At 39.2% G+C, this 21,788-nt stretch overlaps 1 protein-coding gene across 2 annotated transcripts in view; it reads right to left on the reverse strand.

Annotated features, from left to right (window-relative positions):
• LSAMP (limbic system associated membrane protein) overlaps nt 1-18,073 on the reverse strand; it is a 707,286-nt gene extending 689,213 nt beyond the window's left edge. The window contains exon 1 of one of the 2 annotated variants that reach the window (XM_061395219.1): nt 17,434-18,073. In XM_061395219.1, the coding sequence (XP_061251203.1) occupies nt 17,434-17,588 (155 nt within the window). In that variant the 5' untranslated portion in view covers nt 17,589-18,073. The remainder of the gene's footprint in view (nt 1-17,433) is intronic. The other variant, XM_061395302.1, reaches the window with a different exon arrangement.
• Nucleotides 18,074-21,788: the final 3,715 nt, after the last annotated feature.

A 21,788-nucleotide genomic window follows, 5' to 3' on the forward strand; every position in this document is an offset into this window, starting at 1 on the left:
GACACAACTGAATGACTGAACAACAATAATAAACCACTCCTCAGTGTAAGAATAACAGATTTACCCCCTGACTAATAAAAATAAAGTCCATGGCCACTGCTGCCCCACTTCCATTCTACTGGAGAACATCCCTGATAATTCTTCAGGGTCAGCAGAGGGAAGGTTCTTACATCAAACTGTAGGGAGGTGACTGAGTCCTTTCAGGTCTCAGGCAAATTTGAGAAGTTCAAGGCTTAGGGCATCTAAGGCCTCTGTATAGGAAGAGAGTCAACAGGAAGCGTAGACTTGGAGGTAGCATCATGTTTTACTCTTTGTAAACTAGGTAACAATTTCAGCCATGTTGAATAAGAGTTTGAGATAGGGCAGAGATTTGAAAGTTAACGTAAAAAGTCTTGCTTTCAAAATTTATTTTTTATACTAAGTCCTTGTTGGTTATCTATTTCAAATATAGCAGAGTGCACATGTCAATTCCAAACTCCCAATCTATCCCTCCTCCCATCATCCTTCCTCCATGATAACCATAAGTTCATTCTCTGTTAGTCTGTTTGTGTTTTGTAAATAAGTTCCTTTGATTTCATAATTTTTAAATTCAGATGGCAGCAAGATGGCCATAGATTGGATTTCAGGCAAAATTACGTTAACATGAATGCTGAAGTAATAGAGGGAGTCAGAAGATGTAAGTGATGAGCTCACCATTTGACCTGATCAAACTCTATGAAGCTGCATAAATATAAAAGTATCTTTCTAATATCAAATTTTATTTTGATATTTTTCTACATAGGACAATACAACACCTAAATAGATCTTCTGTTTTAAGTCTACACAGCCCCTCTCTTGACATGGTTGCAAATTCTCCGGTGGAAAGAAAGTATTAATAGCTAAAAGTATGAATTTTAAAACTTACTAAAAAAATGAGAAGATCCAATTCTGAATGGAATTGTTTATAAGCAGTCAAAGTTACAAAGGGATATGAGCAAGAACATACATAAATGAGAGTAGAAATTCAGAGTATCACAGAATAGTAGTAGTAGAGACATTGAGAAATCAACCTTCTACTACATAAAGGTTTTTATTTTTTCCTAAATAACATTTCTCAGTAGTGGTTACCTGGGCTCTACTTAAACATGAAATGACTAACAGCTTACATCTTCACAAGGAGATCTATTACACTTAGCAGAATAGCAAATGACATTTATAAAATAAATACACACATACCTGCAGATAAGTATATACAGTGGACTCTTGAAAAACATGGAGAAGGCAATGGCAACCCACTCCAGTACTCTTGCCTAGAAAATCCCATGGACAGAGGAGCCCGGTAGGCTTCAGTCCCTGGGGTCGCTATGAGTCGGACACAACTGAAGCGATTTAGCAGCAGCAGCAGCTTGAAAAACATGCATTTGAACTGCACAGGTCCACTTATACTTGGATGTTTTCAATAGTTTATACAGTACCACATGATCCTTGGTTGTGTGAATCTGAGTTGTAATTACAGAGATATCTAGGATACAAAGAAACCAAGCACACAAGAGGAAGATTTTCAAACTGCACTGAGGTTCAGGGCCCCCAACCCCTACATTGTTCAAGAGTCAGCTGTACATAGTCATCCCTAAGTATCCACAGAGGATTGGTTTCAGGACTTCCATCCCATGAATACCAAAATCCACAGATGCTCAAAACCCTTATATTATAAAATGGTGTCATACTTGCATATAACCTACGCACATATTCCCATAGACTTTAAATCATCTCTGGATTACTTAGAATACCAAATACTACACAAATGCTTTGTCAATAGCTGTAAACACAATGTAAATGCTATGTACATAGTTGCCATCACTCTAGTAAATTCAAGTTTTGCATTTTAGAACTTTTGAGGGATTTTTTTAAAAAAGTATTTTCAACCCACAGTTGGTTGAATCCATGGATGCAGAACCCACAGATATGGAGAGACAACTGGAATTGTAGATCCTTCTTATTTTATTCTTATAATAACCTACTGGAATAAGAAGGTAAATAATATTATTGCCATTTTCATTTTATAAATAAAGGCCTTGAGGCTCGTAGGGGTAAGTGATTTGTCCATGTTTGCAAAGCTGATAATTGACAGACATGATACTTGGAGCTAGGCCTCCTGGTGAGAAGCTGTGCTATTTCCACTACGTCATTAAAAAATGTTCATCTTTTAAAAATTACTCGAGTTGATTTGCTTATTTAAACGACGCTTTGTTTAAATTATAAACTACCCTAAGTTCTTTGCCTCTCTTTTCTCTTTTTTTTTTAAATGAGACAGGACATAAACACACACAAACATACGAATAATGTTCTTTTTTATGTATGTTAGTTGCTCAGTCGTGTCCAACCCCGTGGACCGTAGCCTACCAGACTCCTCTGTCCTCCTAGAGAATTCCTCTGGAATTGTCTAGGCAAGAATACTGGAGTGGTTGCCATTCCCTTCTCCAGTTCTCTTTATATAGGGCTACATTTGCCCCCCTACAGCTAGCGCCAATTTTCATCTCATAAACTTGTCGACAAAGAGAATCCTTTTATTTTTGTGTCATACACATGGTAGAAGTTTTGCCTCCTGCTTTCTTTTTATCCAAATATTGAACATGGCCAAGGACAGACAGAGAATCCTCAACCACCATCAATCAGTTTCTCTGGCTTGATTGTTCAAGCCAAAAAAAAAAATCTAGCTCATTACAGATCCATAATCTGTTCATAAATACAGATTCTGAGAGTGAATGGCATTTCCCTAATTTACTGGAATTTTGTTTGCTTTAAAGAAATTTATTTCCCTTATTATAGTTTGTTTCTAGGGAACCTACGTTGGCATCTAGTGATTGCTGCTTCCTTTTCAAAATATTCTAGCATTTATATTTTTGCTGTTGTTGCTGATTTAATATTATTTGCCCCTTTTATTTATAACAGGACAATATTGTATGCCACCAATAGAATGAAAAATTTCTATTTTCTACAGGTTTTTAAATGTTAGCAATAATATTTCTACAATCATGCTGTTAAGTTATTTTAGTGACCTAGGTGTAATACATATGAGACTTATAGCTGAACTTATTTATACTACTCAAATCATTTCTTCACATGCCTTGAGTGTTTAAGATTGAAAAGGGTATAAAAGCATAAATATGATCATTTGACTTGATAAATTGAAATTTAACTTAAATTCTTATTCTTCTCTTTTAGTGGCCAGTTTCTCATCTTCAGGAAGATAACTAGACATTTTGGTGACTGAGATGAAAGAAAATAGAAATTTAGTCTAGCATTGGAATCATATATTAAAAAATTGCCTATTTTTTAAACTATTTTTCATTTAGCTAAGATAGTATTAATTTCTACTCCATAATATACATAGAAAAAATAGTATAAGATTTCACTTTCCTTTCTTGGAACTCTATGATAACCAACATGTAATAGAAACAAGAAATATTAAGTATGACTTCTTTTTCAAAATAATTCTAGAACTTGCATAATTACTAATTACAAATAAAACATATTAACCAAAACAAATTAAGAAAGCCAGCATGTGATGCTTCTTATATACTGTATATATTCACATCCTTGATAACCTGGAAAACTTGGTAGTTTGCCATAAATTTCCCCAATCATTAGTGCACCAAATTAATTATGTTCCTATTAGAGTGTGCTATGATCCATGTTCACAATAATATTCACATTTACACTTTGTGTATGCAAATTTTGTGTACATATAAAAGGTACATGTATGCTTTTTCTTTTTATATATAATTATAAATATATGTTGAAATTAAAAATAAAAATGTGTTCAAACACATCTATACAGTACAGATTAATAAGTATATCTGTGACACAAATTGCTTAAACATAACAGATTCTGTATAAACACTTATTATTTTCTGAATATCTATATTTTGAGCTGTTTCATTTTTATATAAGAATTAAGGCAGTAAGATGTGAAAATATTTTTATTTCCTACACTATAACATTTATGGCTTCCCTAGTGGCTCAGTTGGTAAAGAATCCACCTGCAATGCGGGAAATGTAGGTTCAATCTCGAGGTTGGGAAGATCCCTGGAGAAGGCAATGGCAACCCACGCCTTGTATTCTTATGTATATGCCAACACTCCTTGTTGGCAACCCAACTCCAGTATTCTTGCCAGGAGAATCCCATGGGCAGAGGAGCCAGGCATGCTACATGGGATTGCAAAGAGTCAGACACAACTGTGAGACTAACTTTCTGTTTCATGACATTTATAATACAGGAGTTTATTATTCTTTTTAATTTGAGCATATCATCATACGATTTATAACATCATGCATTTCATCTGATGTACTCAACCATATTCAAAAATATAATGTCACTTTACCAGACCGACATCTTTGTTTAATAGGCAAGTAGGAATTATACCAGTTTTGGAGGTGAAACTATGGAAACTAATTTCCAACTTTCTACAGACAATACTTTTTGTCGGACTAAAGTCTAAATCTCTTGATTTTCAATCTAGAATTTCTCTAATCTAGTAATATCCTATAGACTTTAGGCAGTTCCTTGTCATGGTGATAATATTAGATATTAATTCATCAGATTAGACACCAAAGATACATGGAAGAATAGAGGTCAAAAGAGAGTCAAATAAAAATCCATTCATATGCTCAGCTCACGATTCAGCAATAGAAAATGCTGATCTTAAGATATGCTCATACAATTGCATCATGAACATACACAAGATGACAACAAGCTTTGGTTATCTCAAGATGAAAGTCAGCCACAAACTGGCAGCCATATGTGATTCAAACTCCATAAAATAAACAGCCCTGATGCAGTATGTTAGAATGAGATGAAGAAGCACAAAAATTAGGAACAAGAAAACCAATTATTTTTCACAATCAGTGTTTTCACATGTATTTTGGTTACTTATGACTTCGTACTGAACTGCATCACTTTCATTGTTATCTTTTGTTTCTAGAAGGATAGTGTGACAAACAGTAACATGTCTAAAGCACAGCTTCAGAAAGGATGTTATTTTCAAAAACTTCAAGATACAGACATTCAATATAGAAACACATCATCAAAGATTACAACAGGATAAATATTAATGCATTATTGTATGAGAATCTGGGTTGCATTTCCCCTCTGACCTAATACAAACAATGCCCTTGTGCATTATGGCAAGATGTACAAAAGGGAATTTGGGATTATTACAAAGCCCACTGTACAGTCAAGCTGGAATTTCTCCAGGAGTGAGTAATGAACCCTACACTGCAAAACTCAGGTAGGCATCATTGTTCAGTGTGAATAATTACTTTGAGTCAAATGAGTATGAGTGTTCTACCCCTTGCCTCATTTCACACCAAAGGAGAACAGATGAGGTGCACAACAATCCTGCTCCCAAATCCCCAACTTAGTCCCTGAAAGTTCATGGCCACCACTAGAGGGAGAAAGTCTCAGCAGTTTCCAGAAAGTATATCCTTTAACAGGCAGCTGCTGCGAGGCTGAGCTCTTCAGACTGTGGATATGCCTCACTTCAGGAGCACTGAAGGTCTCTTGGCTCGGTCACAAGCTGCTCATCTCTCAGAGGAAACTGCATAATTGTCTGGGCCATGTGACTTCAGTATTGCGATTCTCCTAAAATACCCTATTTGACCTTCTCTAGAGAGCTGTCCTTGAAAATAGCTGCAATGAGAAATGTTCAAAGTATTGATATTTCTAGCAAAACCCCCTAATCCACCTCACTAATGATCAGAAAACAATCAATTTCTTATTTTACTACATCGTCTTTACCACACATCCATGATCACTCTAGGGCTGGATGATTCCACCACTAACATAACTTGCTTCACCCATGTCTCCTTCTAATTTGTTTCTTCTTTCATAAACCAATATCTGCTCAGCTTGATTTACAGTATGACTATCCCTCTCTGCTCAATTCAGTGAGCAAATATTTATCTGAGCACCTATGGGTTATAGGCTAAAAATACTGGAGTGAAAAGGTAACATAGATGAGACACGTGACTTTGAAGAGCTAATAGGACACTGGAAGCAAGATACAAGTGAGTATAACTTTTAAGTGTAGTAAATGCTACACTGAGATATGCATATACTGAAGTGATCCCACTTCTGGGTATATATCTGAAGGCAACAGAATTACTATCTCAAAGAGATCTCCACACTCCTGTATTCTTTGCAGTATTATTCAAAATAGCTAAGTCATGGCAACAAACTAAGCATTCACAGATGTAAGAATGGATAAAGAAAGCAGGAGACCTTTATCTACATACACACAGTGGAATATTATTCAGCTATTAAAAAAATAAGAAAATTTTGCCCTCTGCAACAATGTGAATAAACCTGGAGGACGTTATGCTAAATGAAATAAGCTAGACAGATAAAGATAAATTCTGTATTGTCTTACCTACATGCAGAATCTAAGAAAGTCAAAGTCATAGAGGCAGAAAGCAGCATGGTGATTGTGAGGGGCTTGAGGGGCGGCAGAAATGGGGAGATATTAGTCAAAGAGTACAGATTTTCAGTCATAAGATGAATAAGTTTTGGGAATATAAAGCACAGCATGGTGACTATGGTTTTTATATTGTATATATGAAGTTTTCTAGGTAAATCAATCTTCAGTGTTCTCTCTCTCTCTCTCACACACTCACACACACAAAGATAACCATATGAGGTGATGAATGTGTCAATTGATTTTAGCCATCTTTTCGCAGTTGATACATATATCACATCATCCCTTTGTATACCTTAACTATATGCAATTTTGTCAACTACATTTCAGTTAAGCTGGAGGGCAGTGTACAGAGTGGCTGTTGGTGATAATAAATAAGATGTTGAGGAAAATTAGGGAAGATTACCTGAAACAGACAAAACCAGAACTAACCTGGAGCCTACAAAGAGCAGCATAGAGGCAACCCAACAAAGAAGTGTAAAGGGAGGGGTGGAGAGGGGAAAGAAGAGGTTCCAGGCAGGGAGAGCATCATGAAGAAAGGAAAGAACCAGCACTGTGTGTGCACACACACCAGCGTGCTCAAGGGCACCGATTGTAAGTGGTTCTGAATTAGTGGACACAGTGAAGTAGCAGGTCATGGAGCATCATACAGGCCAAGGAGCTCTGACGTTACGTTGTGAATGATGAGAAGCCTTTGAAGGATCTGGGGACATTTCTAGATTAACACTGAAAGACAGTAGGCTTGGGCTAGTCAGGTGAGCTCAGATCCATGGTTCTGCCAACTATCTGGAGTCTGGAAAGTCTAAGTAGACTAAAGAGGTAATCCAGTAAGGTTACCTATGGCAAGGAGAAGCAAGTAGTGTCATTCCTACTTCATTGCAGACCTTTGTCTTCATCTTTACCCCACAAAGCTGGACTGGGTTTATGATCCTGAACTTATATAGTGAAAGTATAAAAAGATGGGTTTCAGCATTCTGAGATGAATCTCTGTGTCACCCCTTGTTACAACAGCTTTGACAGAACTTCAGTTCTAGAGACTACATCCTTCTCTTTTACTCCTTGAACAAGTTACTTATCTTGGCAATATGTCTGGAGAATATCCCTTATTACTGAGGACTCTGTCCTGTTCAAGCCAGTGTTTAAGCCAAGGACTCTTGTTGCTTTTCTGAGCCTCAGTCTAGAGACTAAGTCTCTGCTAGGAGCTGAGACCTCCCTGTAACACTGCCTGCCACCTGGGGGGGTCTCAGTGAAAGCTGCTGACCTGCTATTTTCCCCTTACTGCGTGCTCTGCCCTTTTCTTGGTGTTCCGTGTTATACCTCCCGTGGCTCTGCCACTTACTAGGTAAGAAAGCTTCATGAGACCTTGTCCTCATGCCACACCAGAAACTCCCTAGGCACCTGCAGCAGGGCATAAGTGCCTGCAGTGCCTCCACCATCCCCAGAGACAGGTCTAGATCTATTTCTAGTTCCCCCAGTTTACCACCATCAGTCCCAACTATTAGCCCAAAGTAACTTTTGTACAAATTAGAAAAAAATAAAATAAAAAATCTATCTTCACTGAAAGAATCTGATACAAGTAACAGTGTCTTCAAAGACTGAGTACCCTTTGAGACTGTGCAAAGGAGAGCCTGCCAACTGATGCCACAACCTTACTGCAGCCATCCTAGTCGAGTCTCCAAGAAGGACAAATCATAGGAGACTTAAACCAAGCAGAAGGTCACAAGTGGTCATTAGAAGGTAGTAGAGCTTAGGAACCCAAGAGAAGTACTGGGCCAAAGAATTTTCGGATAAGAAAGAAACCAGGTAAGAATTCAAATAAGAATTCTGAGTAACAGGTAGGGGTATCAGAAGCAGGAAGGAAAGGCTTAAAAACAAAAGGAAACAAAAGTTGTTGAAGGCAGGAGATCTCTGCAGAGTTTCCACCAAGTATAAGAATAGCTTTGAGAATATGATACAATGGAGGCTACACAAAAAGAAAATCCATCTGGCTCAGATAGACAGCAAACATGGGAAAGATGCATTTCCTGAAAAGTCCCTCCTTGATCAGCACTACCTGGATGATCCTCTGCAGGCAAGTTCAGTTTTGATATGCAGGGCTGAGAAAGTGAAGAGAGGAGAGTAAGGAGGAGAGAGAGAAAGGGCGGTGAGAAGAGAGAAGGGCGGGGCAACAATAGAGAAGAAAGGAGGCAAGGGGAGGGGAAGGGAAGGACAGGGAGAGGAGGAAAGAGAGGGCAGAATCAGGGAAGGAAGGGAAAGAGGAAGAGATGTTTTAACAATTTTTAGAGGGGCAACAATGGCATATCATGGTATAACAAGAAAACAATTTCAGGGGTACTGTGGAATAAAGAACTCTGAAATGAGAAATAGGAGACATCTATTCTAGTTCTCAAATAGTCACTCAAATCTTTGGACAACCAATTAAATTTTTCTCTTCTCAGTTATATCACTTTAAAAGAAAATGGTAGACTGCCTAATCTCCAAGACCTTTCCTAGTCTAAATTTCTACAAATTTACCCAGAGTAATTAACAAACTCTGAAGCAACGTGTTTTCTTCTGAAAGGTTAATCACTCATTAACTTGAGATTATGTTTTGATTACAGGTGACTACAAAAATGTGTTCATTCATCCTGCACTCCTGATACCAAGCTCAATCTATACCCTAAGATACACATTACTTTAAAGGGCTTGAAAAGGCCAGTCCTGGTGTCTGAGTGATTCCCTGGGCCCAGCAAAGGGACCAAGTTTCCAGAGCCTTGAAGACAAGGGTTAACACCCCAAAATACGGACTCATTTTCCACTCTACCTTCATTGGCCGAGCAGCTGCCAAGAACAAAGGTCGCATCTCCCAATACCTGGCAAACAAATGCAGTATTGCCTCACGAATCGATTGCTTCTCTGAGGTGCCCACCAGTGTTTTTGGGGAGAAGCTTCGAGAACAAGTTGAGGAGCGGCTGTCCTTCTATGAGACTGGAGAGATTCCCCGAAAGAATCTGGATGTCATGAAGGAGGCAATGGTTCAGGCAGAGGAAGCGGCTGCTGAGATTACTAGGAAGCTCGAGAAACAGGAGAAGAAACACTTGAAGAAGGAAAAGAAAAGGCTGGCTGCGATTGCCCTGGCTTCTTCAGAAAATAGCAGTGCCCTGGAGGAGTGTGAGGAGACAAGTGAAAGACCCATAAAGAAGAAAAAGCAAAAGCCCCAGGAGGTTCTTCAGGAGAATGGAATGGAAGACCCTTCTGTGTCTTTTTCCAAACCCAAGAAAAAGAAATATTTTTCCAAGGAAGAGCTAGTTAGTAGTGATCTTGAAGAGACAGCTGGTACTGGAAGTCTTCCCAAGAGGAAGAAATCTTTTCCCAAAGAGGAACCAGTTACTGACCCTGATGAGTCAGAAAACAAGAGGGTCCCCAAGAAAAAGCGGAAATTGTCTCCCAAGGAGGAGCCACTCATCAGTGGACCTGAAGAGGCTGCTGCCAGCAAGAGCAGCGGCTCCAAGAAAAAGAAAAAGCTCTGAAAGCTATCCCAGGAAAGTTAGAATGAACCCTAGTGGGGCATAACTTAACACAGGTATTCCCCATCCCATTCCCTAGAGCCCAATAAAAATAAAAACAAATTCAAAAAAATAAATAAATAAATAAAGGGCTTGAAAAGAATTGATACAAACATCTTAGAGCAAATGGCCAACTTTCTATTTTTATAGGAATACAAATAAAACGCTTAGTTTACAGTTTTCTAATTTTTTAAGTTATTTCCTACTGTGAATATAATGATAAAAATTTTACTAAGAGATTACATTTTATGCCATTTTACAGTTTACAAAACAGTTGGATACATAGTATCTCATTTGATCATAGGCATAGCTTGCGTAGTAGGTCAAGTAAGTGTCACTTACACACATTTAATAGATCTGACTCTTTCAGGATGTTTAGATCTTGGTCTTCTGACTACAGTTGGCCCTCTGTATCCACAGATTCTGCATCCATGAATTCAACCAACTGAAGATTGAAAATATTTGGAAGAAAAATTCCAGAAAGTTCCAAAAAAGCAAAGCTTGAATTTGCCAGGGCACTGGCAACTATTTACATAGCATTTACATTTTATTTACAACTATTAACATAGCATTTACATTATATTAGGTATTATAAGTAATCCAGAGATGACTTAAAGTATACTGAGGCATGTGCGTATGTTACATGCGAATACAATTCTGTTATATATAAGAGACTTGAACACCTGCAGATTTAGGTATAGAAGGTGTTCTTGGAATGAATCCTCACAGATATCATGAGACAACTCTACTTTCTGAACATTCTAAACTTATACCCTTGATAAAAAAAATTCTTTATCTTTGACATAAACATTTGCCTATTAGTTTCAGGTCGACTGATCACCATGTAAAGTTGAGATGAATTCTGCAAACATCTAGCTATTATTTTGTAGATCATATTTGTGGCAAACACGACAACAGAAGTACACAGAAGTAAGCCTATTTGAATAAGACCAAAGACATTTTCCTTGACTAAAGTCTCTTTTCCGCCATTAAAAAAAAAAAAATCTAAAACCGTTTTGTATCTTTTGTGTCTTGGCTAACATAAATGAAAGAGAGAACACAAGACAACAGGACATGAAAAATCAAGCTTTAATGCTGTTTCAGGAGATATTATATAAATTGGACCCATATTAAAATAAAATCACTCTATTTTCCATGACACTGTAGGGATGAGATTGTGTGGTGAAGAAATGGATCTATGATGATCTCCTTCCTCTCTCTCAATTGAATTTGTACATCTATGCTGTTGAAATATTTCCCAAACTGCACACATGACTATACTTTTTCCTACATATCTAGAAAATGCTGCCCTGAACATGGTTTGTAAAAAAATTTTCAACCAGTAAAGCAGTAGTTCTCAACTCTGTACACATCAGATCATTTTTTTAAATACCTACACCCAAGCCCCATCTCAAACTAATTCAATCAGGATTTCAGAGAGTAGGGAATATGTGGCTTCATTCTTTTTTAAAAGGCTTCCAGTAGAATATAATGTTCAGCCACGGTTATGAACTCTCTGCAGCACCATTTCTCCAACTCTAATGTGCTTATGAATCACTTGGGATCTTGTTAAATGCAGATTCTGATTCAGTAGGCCTGGGACAGGCTCTGAGATTTTGGAATTTAGCAAGTGACTATCAGATACTGAAGATGCTCATCTACAGAAGACACATGTAGCAGCCAGAGTGGGTGGTTCTCAAAGTGTGGCCCAGTCCCGCAGCATCAGCACTATCTGAGTACTTGCTAGGAATGCAGACTTCAGCCCCCTGAAATTTACTGAAATCAGAAACTCTGAAGATGGGGTCCAGGTAGTCTGTGTTTTTAATGAGCACTCCAGGTAATTTGGGCTTCCCTGGAGGCTCAGCTGGTAAAGAATCTACCTGCAATGCAGGAGACCTGGGTTCAATCCCTAGGTTGGGAAGATCCCCTGGAGAAGGGAACAGCAGCCCACTCCAGTATTTTGGCCTGGAGAATTTCATGGACTATATAGTCCATGGGGTCACAAAGAATCAGACACAACTGAGTGACTTTCACTTTTTCACTTTCCAATTTGGATACACCTTCAAGTTTGAGAAACATTGACAATTGGCTACATGTAGTTAGAGAACAACTGACACTTTCTGCTTTATGTAGCAGTTTATGATTTACCAAACTGAACTACTTTATCTCTTATGGGGTGTTTAAAACAACCCTATATCTGATCTGATCTGATGATAGAATAACTAAAGCAGGTAATTTCATCATTTTATAAATGAAATCAGCAACTCAAAATATTTAAGAGATGTTTTCAAAGCCATGTAGCATACAAGGACAGATCCAAAGTTATAGTCCAACACTCCTGAGTTATACAAAGTAACAGGCAGGATATTCACAGAAGAGCAAGACCAATGGTCATAAGGGTACCTGAAAGGGTAGGCTTCTGGGGCTCCGGTGATAACAGCAAGGGGTGCCTTGCTGCAGGAAACCTCCTACCAGCTGAGTCACAGACACTGGTACTTGGAGCTCTAAGAGACCACATTAACGCACTAATTTTTTTTTTTTTTTTGCCTGAATTTGCTATTATGCCCACATAATGCTCACCGGCTTCAAGAAACACAAATGTTTAACCCTCACCAACTGATTTAGTAGATGAGTCAGTCATCTTTGGTTGTTCACACCACAGTTCTAAAAATAATTCATTCAAAGTCAAAGTGCACAGGACAATTAGCTTAACATGTGTTGTATGTATGTGTTTCATACTTACAGAAACACAAATTACCACAGTTTGCGTTTGTCACATGAGATTTGCTGCTGTGTTCCTCAGGACATAAATGAACAGTAAGTGATATAAATGCATAAACATCTTTAATGATGTATATGGGATTTCTTTGGAAGGAATGATGCTAAAGCTGAAACTCCAGTACTCTGGCCACCTCATGCAAAGAGTTGACTCATTGGAAAAGACTCTGATGCTGAGAGGAATTGGGGGCAGGAGGAGAAGGGGACGACAGAGGATGAGATGGCTGGATGGCATCAGTGACTCGATGGACGTGAGTCTCAGTGAACTCCGGGAGTTGGTGATGGACAGGGAGGCCTGGCATGCTGCATTTCATGGGGTCGCAAAGAGTCGGACACGACTGAGCGACTGAACTGAACTGAACTGAACTGATGATATGCTATATTCTTAGACAACAAATATTCACTCCACTATTTACTAAATATATTTGAGACAGGACTTAATGGGCAAAATGATCAGTCCTTAAAGTATCAGTAATAACCCATATATTTTGATTACCTTTAGTGAGTTAGCTACAGAAAAAGAAAACTTTCTCAAACTCTCCCTGTATAAACATAAAGTTTGTTTTCAAATAATAAATAATTATAAGTGGTAGAAAAATCACATATTGTGTCAGGAGTTTGTTTGATTGTTGACAGTTTCTTTGTGAATGTAGGCGTGCCAGATGCTTTATAGAAGAGAAGCCATTTTTTCCCTTGAAATTTGCACAAAATTTTTACATTTTGCTGTCAAATAATCACATCTTTTTAATGTTTCTTCTTTTTCTTTTACTGTAGAAACAAACAAGGAAATAAAGACCAAGAATTTTGAAAAACTAAACATTTAACTATTTTAAACATAGATACTTAGTTTCTTATACCTAACACTTACTAGGTACATTTACATTTAAATGGGAAAAATCTGATCACCATAGAAAGTATTATAATATCCTGAAAGCATCAAATAGGGTCAGACTAGTGAAATAAATGCAATTTCAATACCCCCAATTTTAAATATTTAAAGTCACAACACAAATGTGTACTCTCTGCATCTCACCATACATGTACTTAGGGAATATGTCCAGATATGCATATATGTCATTCTACAAAAGTTACCGTATGAGCAGATATATTGGAATTAACTATTTTATAATTATCTTTCCAGACATATGCTGCTAATATTGAAAATACTGTTTGTGGGACTGTTAAAAATGAAATTTTAAAGGCCAGATTGGAACATTATTTCCACTCTTCCTTTAATTTATCAAAATGTCTGCATGGTTTCAACCTGCCAAGATTCATCAGGAAGTGAATCCCTATGGGAGCCTGAGTACAAGGAGGAGGGTTAGAAGGACCAGGGCTAGAAACTCATCCAATCATTGATGAACTCTTCCACTTGTGGGTAGTGGTCGTGAGGAGGATTCAGAAAAGCAACCGAGACTTCCCCTCAAATGGACATGAGTCTGAGCAAACTCTGGGGGATGGTGAAGGACAGGGAAGCCTGGGGCGCTGCAGTCCATGGGGTTGCCAAAAGTCGGACACGACTGAGTGACTTAACAACAACAAGGTCAGGTGGATAAATGTGCCTCATACTTTACTGCGCAAACCAATGTAAACATAGATTCTGGTCCAGTAGGATTTAGGAAGGCAACCCAGGTGCTGCTGCTTCTGCCTCTGGTCTCTGACACACACTCTGATCCTTTGCCTTTGAGATGGAAGTTGGTGCTGTGGTTTCCTTTCATTCTCACAGGCTCTTATAGAGGTGCCCAGAAAGATCTAGAATTCCTTCTGGGAAACAACAGGGTTAGGCAGGTATACATGAATTCTTTCTGTTTCCAACTAGTTTTGTCACCTTCATTCTATAGTCTTTCTTTTATTTTTTACAAAAGATAGAAATTAGAGAACAAGACACCAAGACTTGTATATGCTCTCCTATCAAGACACACATTTATATCAAAGACCATAATTATACAAAAATATGCATCAATTACGCCCCAAAAAACACTTGCTCATGGAAGTAAGGCAGTGAAGGTAGATGTTTTGGGGACAGTCAGCCAAGCTCCCGTCACTGGACCACCAGAATTACAAACCTCCCTTGTCTCTTGTTGCCATTTTAGATCATTCAGGGCCACAGACTCACTGAGAGAGGACGTTTTTTCCCTTTGCCATTTCACTTTCTCCGTGCCAAACATCTACTGTGGCTTCCAATGAATCAAGTTCTCCTTCCTCTCCTCCCCTGGAAGCTCATGCTCCCAGTAAAGTGTCACAAATAAAGTGGAAGCAAGCGTTTCCCAGGCTAGACTTGTAAACAGAAAGCAAGAGTGCCATTCTTCAGCAGGAAACTGACCCACAAAGCTTACTGGACTCAGTTAAAGAGATTGAGAAGAAGGTCAGCTAAGAAAACAAAGGGAACTCTCTCCATAGTTACTTCTGATAGAGCTCCACGAACCCAAAAATAAAGCCTTGTCCAAAGCAAAGGAAAAAAAAAAGGGGGCACATTAGGTGAGGTCTGGGAAAGCAATGGACTCTCTCAGGTGACTTCTTTACATGCACTATTTGTCTACCTTCTCTCTCCCAGAGAATAACTGCTTCTATATTTATTCTCTATTCTCACAATCTACCATTTCCACATTGCAATGTCTACTAAAGTGTAGTGCTTAAAGAAAACTCTATTTCTTTTGAGACACAGAAGTATGTACATATCATATATAGATATTTATGTAGTGAGACTGCCTCTCATAGACATAGATTTCTATGCATACAGTGCACAAAAATATAAACATTCCTTTTTTTCCTTCTAAATTAGCATTGACATGCTTATCTAACTCTTGGATAACTGTAGCTTAAGACATAGGTGATGCTGAATTACAAAGACGTTACAAAGTTCATGGACACATAAATAAAAACTTATACACCCAGAGTATTCACTTTTCCCATATTCATTTTTAAAATCAGTGAAAACAAATCTTTCTAAGAATAGCATAAATTTACAGAGAATGCTTCCCTTGTAAAGGGTTAATGATGTTAGGGAATATGAATGCTAGCAGTTAAGGCGACCTGCTTGCAAAACATTTTCTGCATTATGTCCATATCCCTTTGCAAACAGATAAATTACTCTATAAATCTTATTACTCCGTGTGGATAAATCACACTTGCAGGTTTTACAGGGCTGGAGAGCTGGAAGGGAAAATATGCTTTGGATAGTAGGATCTTTGGGATTCATAATCTAGTGCTCAGGAAATGAAGAAAGGGATACTTACACATTAGGATTTTCTTAGTTTTTATACTCCACAGCAACACACACACACACAACACAACATGCACAATATACACATTCCTCTCTAACAAGGCAAGCGATCCCAAAGCAGGACACCATGACAGCCAACCAAATTTATTTCTGAGGAAAGGAAGGAAAACTTTGCTGCTGTAGGCAGCTCTGCTACAGAACTGCTCCCTGATGCCCCAGGGTTTATGCACTATCAGCTCCTTGCACACAGATTAGAGGCTTCTTTTCTATAGGATGCTGCTTTTTATTGCCACAACAAGCAATATTAGCTAGCCAGACAGACTGACACTAGGTCATTTCATTTGGATGAAATAAGATTTTAAAGGATCTCCAAGGAGAACATTTTCTTTCATTCTTTTTTTTTTTTTTTATGTTTTTAGTATCTGATAGAAATTCAAGGAAAGCTATAAAAAGAGACAAGGGATATATGCAGTGGATAGAGAAGGGAAAGAGAGAAAAGAAATGCAGAAAAACAGGCTAGGAGCTTTTTAGAAACAGAATTATGGCTAGGTTCCATCCGAGTTTCTCCAGCTCACTGTCCCTTATAGGGGTCAAACTCCAAGGACTTGGGACTCTTCCTTTACAAATTTCAATCCCAAATTATATTTCAGAGTTTGGCAGAACTGCATAGAGATGAGATGTTGAGGTCAATAATCAATTTGAAATATCCATTTTATGCCAGGTTAATTATTTCCTAACCTCTGTGCTTAAGACTACTATTCTTAAATAACAGCAATTTGGCAAGTTCCTTTTTTTCTCCTCTTCATTCTTGTGTTGAAGGCTACATACCAGAAAAGGCTCAGGAACTAACCAAAGTTCTAAAGATTGATTTACTGTCCTCCATGTCAATTAGAAGATCCTTAGGAAAAGTCTCCTAACCAAACTACTGTTGGGGCAGAGTGAGAGCCTTTATGTACATATCCACACGCACATACACACGGACACCACGGAGAATGCAATCCTGTGTACACTCTCTAAAAGCCAGAACCAACAACTCTTCTTTCTCAATTAAGGAACCCTAACAAAACTCTTATGCAAAGCATCTCCAGTCACAAAAGCAATACCGCCCTAATGTCATTAACACCGTAGATGAAGTTATGCTTTCTCAGTAAGAGAAACAAGATATGAAGAACCAAACAACATTTAATCAACCCTGCTGGTCCTGGACAGGGACCAGAATCCCCTTGAGATTTGTTGGCAGATATTTCGACCCGACCGTAAAAGGCGCACGAAAGCGCGCGCGCGCGCGCGGACACACACACACACACACACACACACACACACGCACACACGCACACCCTCCACAAGCCTGCAACATCAGGAACTGGAGTTCAAGGAGAACACACATCCACACACACTTAAGCGCCTCAGAAAAGTTGCCCGAAAGCCCTACCTGAGGATGGCCGTGTCCCCCTGCCTCACGGTGATGTTGTCGGTGCCTCGGTTAAAATCCACGCTGCGGACGGGCAATCCTGTGGGAAGAAGGCAGAGCAATCTCAGTAGGACCAGAGGCAACTGTTTCCGATCAGGCTGAACTCTGGCGACCATGGTGGCCACGCCGAGGTGCGGGGTCGGGGCTACTCTGGAGGGCGTGTGTGTGCGCGCTGCTCGCCGAGCGGGCTTTACCAACGGAGGGCTTTCATCCACAGCAGAGGCGGAACGCTCTCTGCCAATCTGAGGTCCTTTCCACTTTGCCTCTCTCTTTCCCTCGCTCAGTCTCTTCTCCCTCTAAGACTTCACAAAGCCCTCATAAAACCCGAGCTGAGGTGGGAAAAAGTCAAAGGAACACAATTTTAAAGGTGAGAGTACAAATATAAAACCCTCCAGGAAAGATGGAGAGAAGGCGGCAAAAAGGAAGGTGGTCTCTGGTCTCTCTGGCTGGATGCTCCTTGGCCAGCGTCGGAGAGGAGCTTCTTCCCTCCGTAACCCACTTTCCCGGGCGGGTAGGCGAGGGAGCCGGCACTCAGCCTGCCAGCGAGTGTAAAGAAACCCACACAACAGCGGCAGAAGCCGGGAGTCTCCCTCCTCCCCCTCCTCCCCTTCCTGTTTCTCCTTCCAGTCCCTCCCTCCCTGCCTCGCTCGGCACCTCCCCCGCCCCCCGCGGATTTCAACAGCCCCTCCACCCTCCCCTCAGCGTGGCCCCTCGCTTTGCACAACTGCCCGCTTCAGCAGCAGCCAGCCTCAATGAAAGCCTGATGCGCCTTTAGGTTGTCAGGACAACAGCTCCATCTGAGGCCTGGCTGATTTCCTTAAGAAGAGGGGATGGAGCTTGGAGGTACTGTGCAAGAAAGGGGAGAAGGAGAGGGACTCGAGCTATACAAGACTAGAAGAAAGAGTCCAGGGAAGGAGAGGCGAAGAGTGGGGAAAGAAGGAAAACGGACTGGGGAAGGAGAGAGCACCAGGAGAAGGCAAGCCTTGACAGATGGAGGGAGGGAAGCAGAGAAGGGCAGGAAAGACTGAGGGGTGGAGGGGGACCGCTGCTGAAAGATGGGATGAGGAATGCAAAACAGAAGAAACTTGACAGTGGAGTCTGAAGATTAACAGCCAAAGTGGATTTCAAAACTAAATATTCCTGGCAACTGGCTTTTCATGCTCACATCTGTTCATTCTTTCCTCTCTCCTGCACTGTCTTTCACAGGATTAATAAGGTTTATTTTCTCTCCTTCCTTTATCCCCTCCCCCTCTTGGAGCCCCCTTATGAAAGATGGATTGGACACAATGCTGGTATTGAGTTTTCTGGAGTGTGAATGCTTGGTTTGTCTTTTCCAAGTGCCAGCCTCAGCAGCTGATCCCTGATCCCTCACTCTCCAGGAAACCCTTACTCAGTCCCACACGTGAGGAATGGTACTAAGGACTATTGTTTCAGGGTCACGTTGCTGTGGCTTCCCAAGTTTTTACTGGTGCTTGCTTCTCAAAACGTCCTTAGGCAAGGAAGGAGATTTGTGTTTCAGAAAGCTTGTCACTTACAGGGTGACACTGGGGCCGCATCCAGCACTGCAGTGAATGGAAGATAGCTTACCGTCATTTGTCATTCCTCCTACTCCAGGAGGCAATCCAAGTGATAAGGGCCAGAAAGAGCCTACAGTGTTAGTCACAGTGATAGCCCCAAACTATTAGCATCTCCCTAGGTACCGATGCTGAGCATAAAAGGTGGAAATGCACCTACCAAAACTTGTTTCCTTTTAGTTTTATTTATTCAAATAGTTAAGCATTCACATGGTACCAAAATCAAGTGGTACAGAATGCTGTAGAGTGAGATGCAGTTATCTTTCCTATCCCTGTCTTTAGACAATCCATTTCTCCTATTTGGAGGCAACAAAAATTTCCAGGTCCTTATATAACTTTCCCTAAATAGTCCATGTACATACAAGTAAATGCACAAATATACACATACACACTCATATATTATGCTTACTCCTCTTATTTACACAAGTGGTTAGCCAAGGATATTTGAAACAAGACGTATGTTTAGGAATCCTTACCAAACTCTGCTAAAATACAAGTCTATGGAGGTGATTACTGTGCTGCCACCTGCCTTGTCCCCCCAGACCATTCAAAGAATTTATCTGCTATATTTTATCAACTGCAAAGTAGATTCATGCTTATGGATTATGTGAGGAAAGGAAGGAAGACCTTTTGCTTTTATAAGAAAAGAACTTGGGAAGGATTGGAATCTAAATGGTCACAAATTCAAGATTGATGGAATTCAATTAGTTTTGTTTCTATCATACATTAAATTTACATAAATCAAGTTTTCCTATCTTAAGGATAATAAAGAGTCCCAGATAATAAACCAATGATGCTTTACCACTAATTTGGAACTGAGCTATTTAAAACTTGAAACCCATTTTGCCAAGGCAAAAAAAAAAAAAGGTTAAACCAAGTGGAGGTTGAACAACAAAACCCATAATCCTGTGGTTCCCAATATCAATGGGAAATGAGCTTCAAGTGCCAAATGCAGATGGAAGGATTACTTAACTCTATGCCAAGAGTGCAAGGAAAAGAGTACCAACCCCCATCCTCTGCTGCCAACAAGCTGCATGATCCCTGGCAGGATGCTTCTGAGTTTTCAGAGATGAAGTGTTGGCTGACACAAGTGTTTAGATATAACCTTTCTTTGAGTGGGTGGTGTTTGTCCCATGTTAGGAAGAAGAAAGACACAGAGGACTGGAGCTTCTAGAACATCTCTTTCCGTTAATGGTGATAGGTGAACGATGTGACCCCTGCAAGGAGAACTATCAATAGATACTGAGGGGAAGGATCAGATATATCAAGGGTATGAAAATTCTCTTGCATCAGTGGACTACATTTTGAATAAAGAAAGAAGGAGTTTTTTCCAGAGTAGGCGAAAGTATGGTGGGGTGGTAGCATATCACTTGCAGAAGATGCCTAGACATGAGTGTTGACTTGTCTATATCAGTAATCTCAAGTTATTTATAAGACTTGTCAAGACCTAGGACAACGAATAAAGATGAACATATTGGGGTACAAAATAATTCACACCAAAGTTATTGGAATGTGGACTCTGTAACAGATCAATCAGATCTGGAGTTCATCTCTCTAATCACTTTGAGAAAAGGATGTATATGTTGATCAGGATTATAATCAGAATCACAATAGACCTATGCCTAAGCACCCAAGAAAATAAAATCCTAAGTACATATTTATATGAAGAAAAATCATATAATGCAATTATTAAATACTTTCCATATATTTTCAATATTTTAATATTTTCAATAGATAAAGTTCATTTCTTGGCAACTTTTATTGAATTAAATTGACTTACCGTGTGCACTGGAAGTAAAATACAAAAAGAGGACAATATATTTTTTTAAATAGATTTTTTTGATATGGACCATTTTTAAAGTCTTCGTTAAATTTGTTACAATACTGCTTCTGTTTTGTATTTTAGTCTTTTGGCCATGAGGCATGTGGGATCTTGGAGCCCTGACCAAGGATCAAACCCACACAGTTTGCATTGGAAGGTGAAGTCTTAACCACAAGGCCTCCAGGGAAGTCACAACATTTTAAAAATTCTCTAATTTAGGTAATTTGATAATTTTGATATTTGATAATTCAGATTGAATTTCTGAACAATTTCAAAATCATGAAGTTTATTATGTAAGTTTTTTAATATTTATCATTTATGTCCAGGTGGCACTTCAAATACAGTTTTCTAACCCAACCCATGGCCTTAGCAGGAACATTCTATAATTAATGAATATAAGAGAAAAGAATGATTGAGTGTCCAAGCCCACTCAGGTGGTTAATCTCATCATTTACACAATAATAAATCTATTTGTGGGTATACTATAAACTTGTTTCAACCTTATATTCTCTCAGAGTCCTTCCCCTTTGCAGTCCCTCATGAGCGCCTTCTGATTTTCTGTCCTCTGTGATCTCTCACTGAGATCTAATAGATTCTAACAAATCTGATGGTCTGTATATAGTGATCTCATCCTAATGGTCACTCCTCCACATCTACTCCAATATGAATTCCTCTGCTCGCTTTCCTTAGAAACGCCTAGTAGGAAACACATAGATGAGTTACTGAAATTTATGCAAGCTACTTTTCTTCAAAGTACTATATACATTCTTCCAAGAGGGCTGGCAAAAATGAACATTCTTTCAGGTTATTTGTGAGGCAAGTATGGTGTTAGCCATGTGAAACAGCCATCATCACCCAAGTAAGATGATCTCTACTACTACTTTTAAATAACATAGCGCCTTTCTTAAAAAAAAAAAAAA

This window comes from Bos javanicus, chromosome 1 (genome assembly GCF_032452875.1).
Source record: "Bos javanicus breed banteng chromosome 1, ARS-OSU_banteng_1.0, whole genome shotgun sequence".
NCBI classification, from domain to species: Eukaryota; Metazoa; Chordata; class Mammalia; order Artiodactyla; family Bovidae; genus Bos; species Bos javanicus.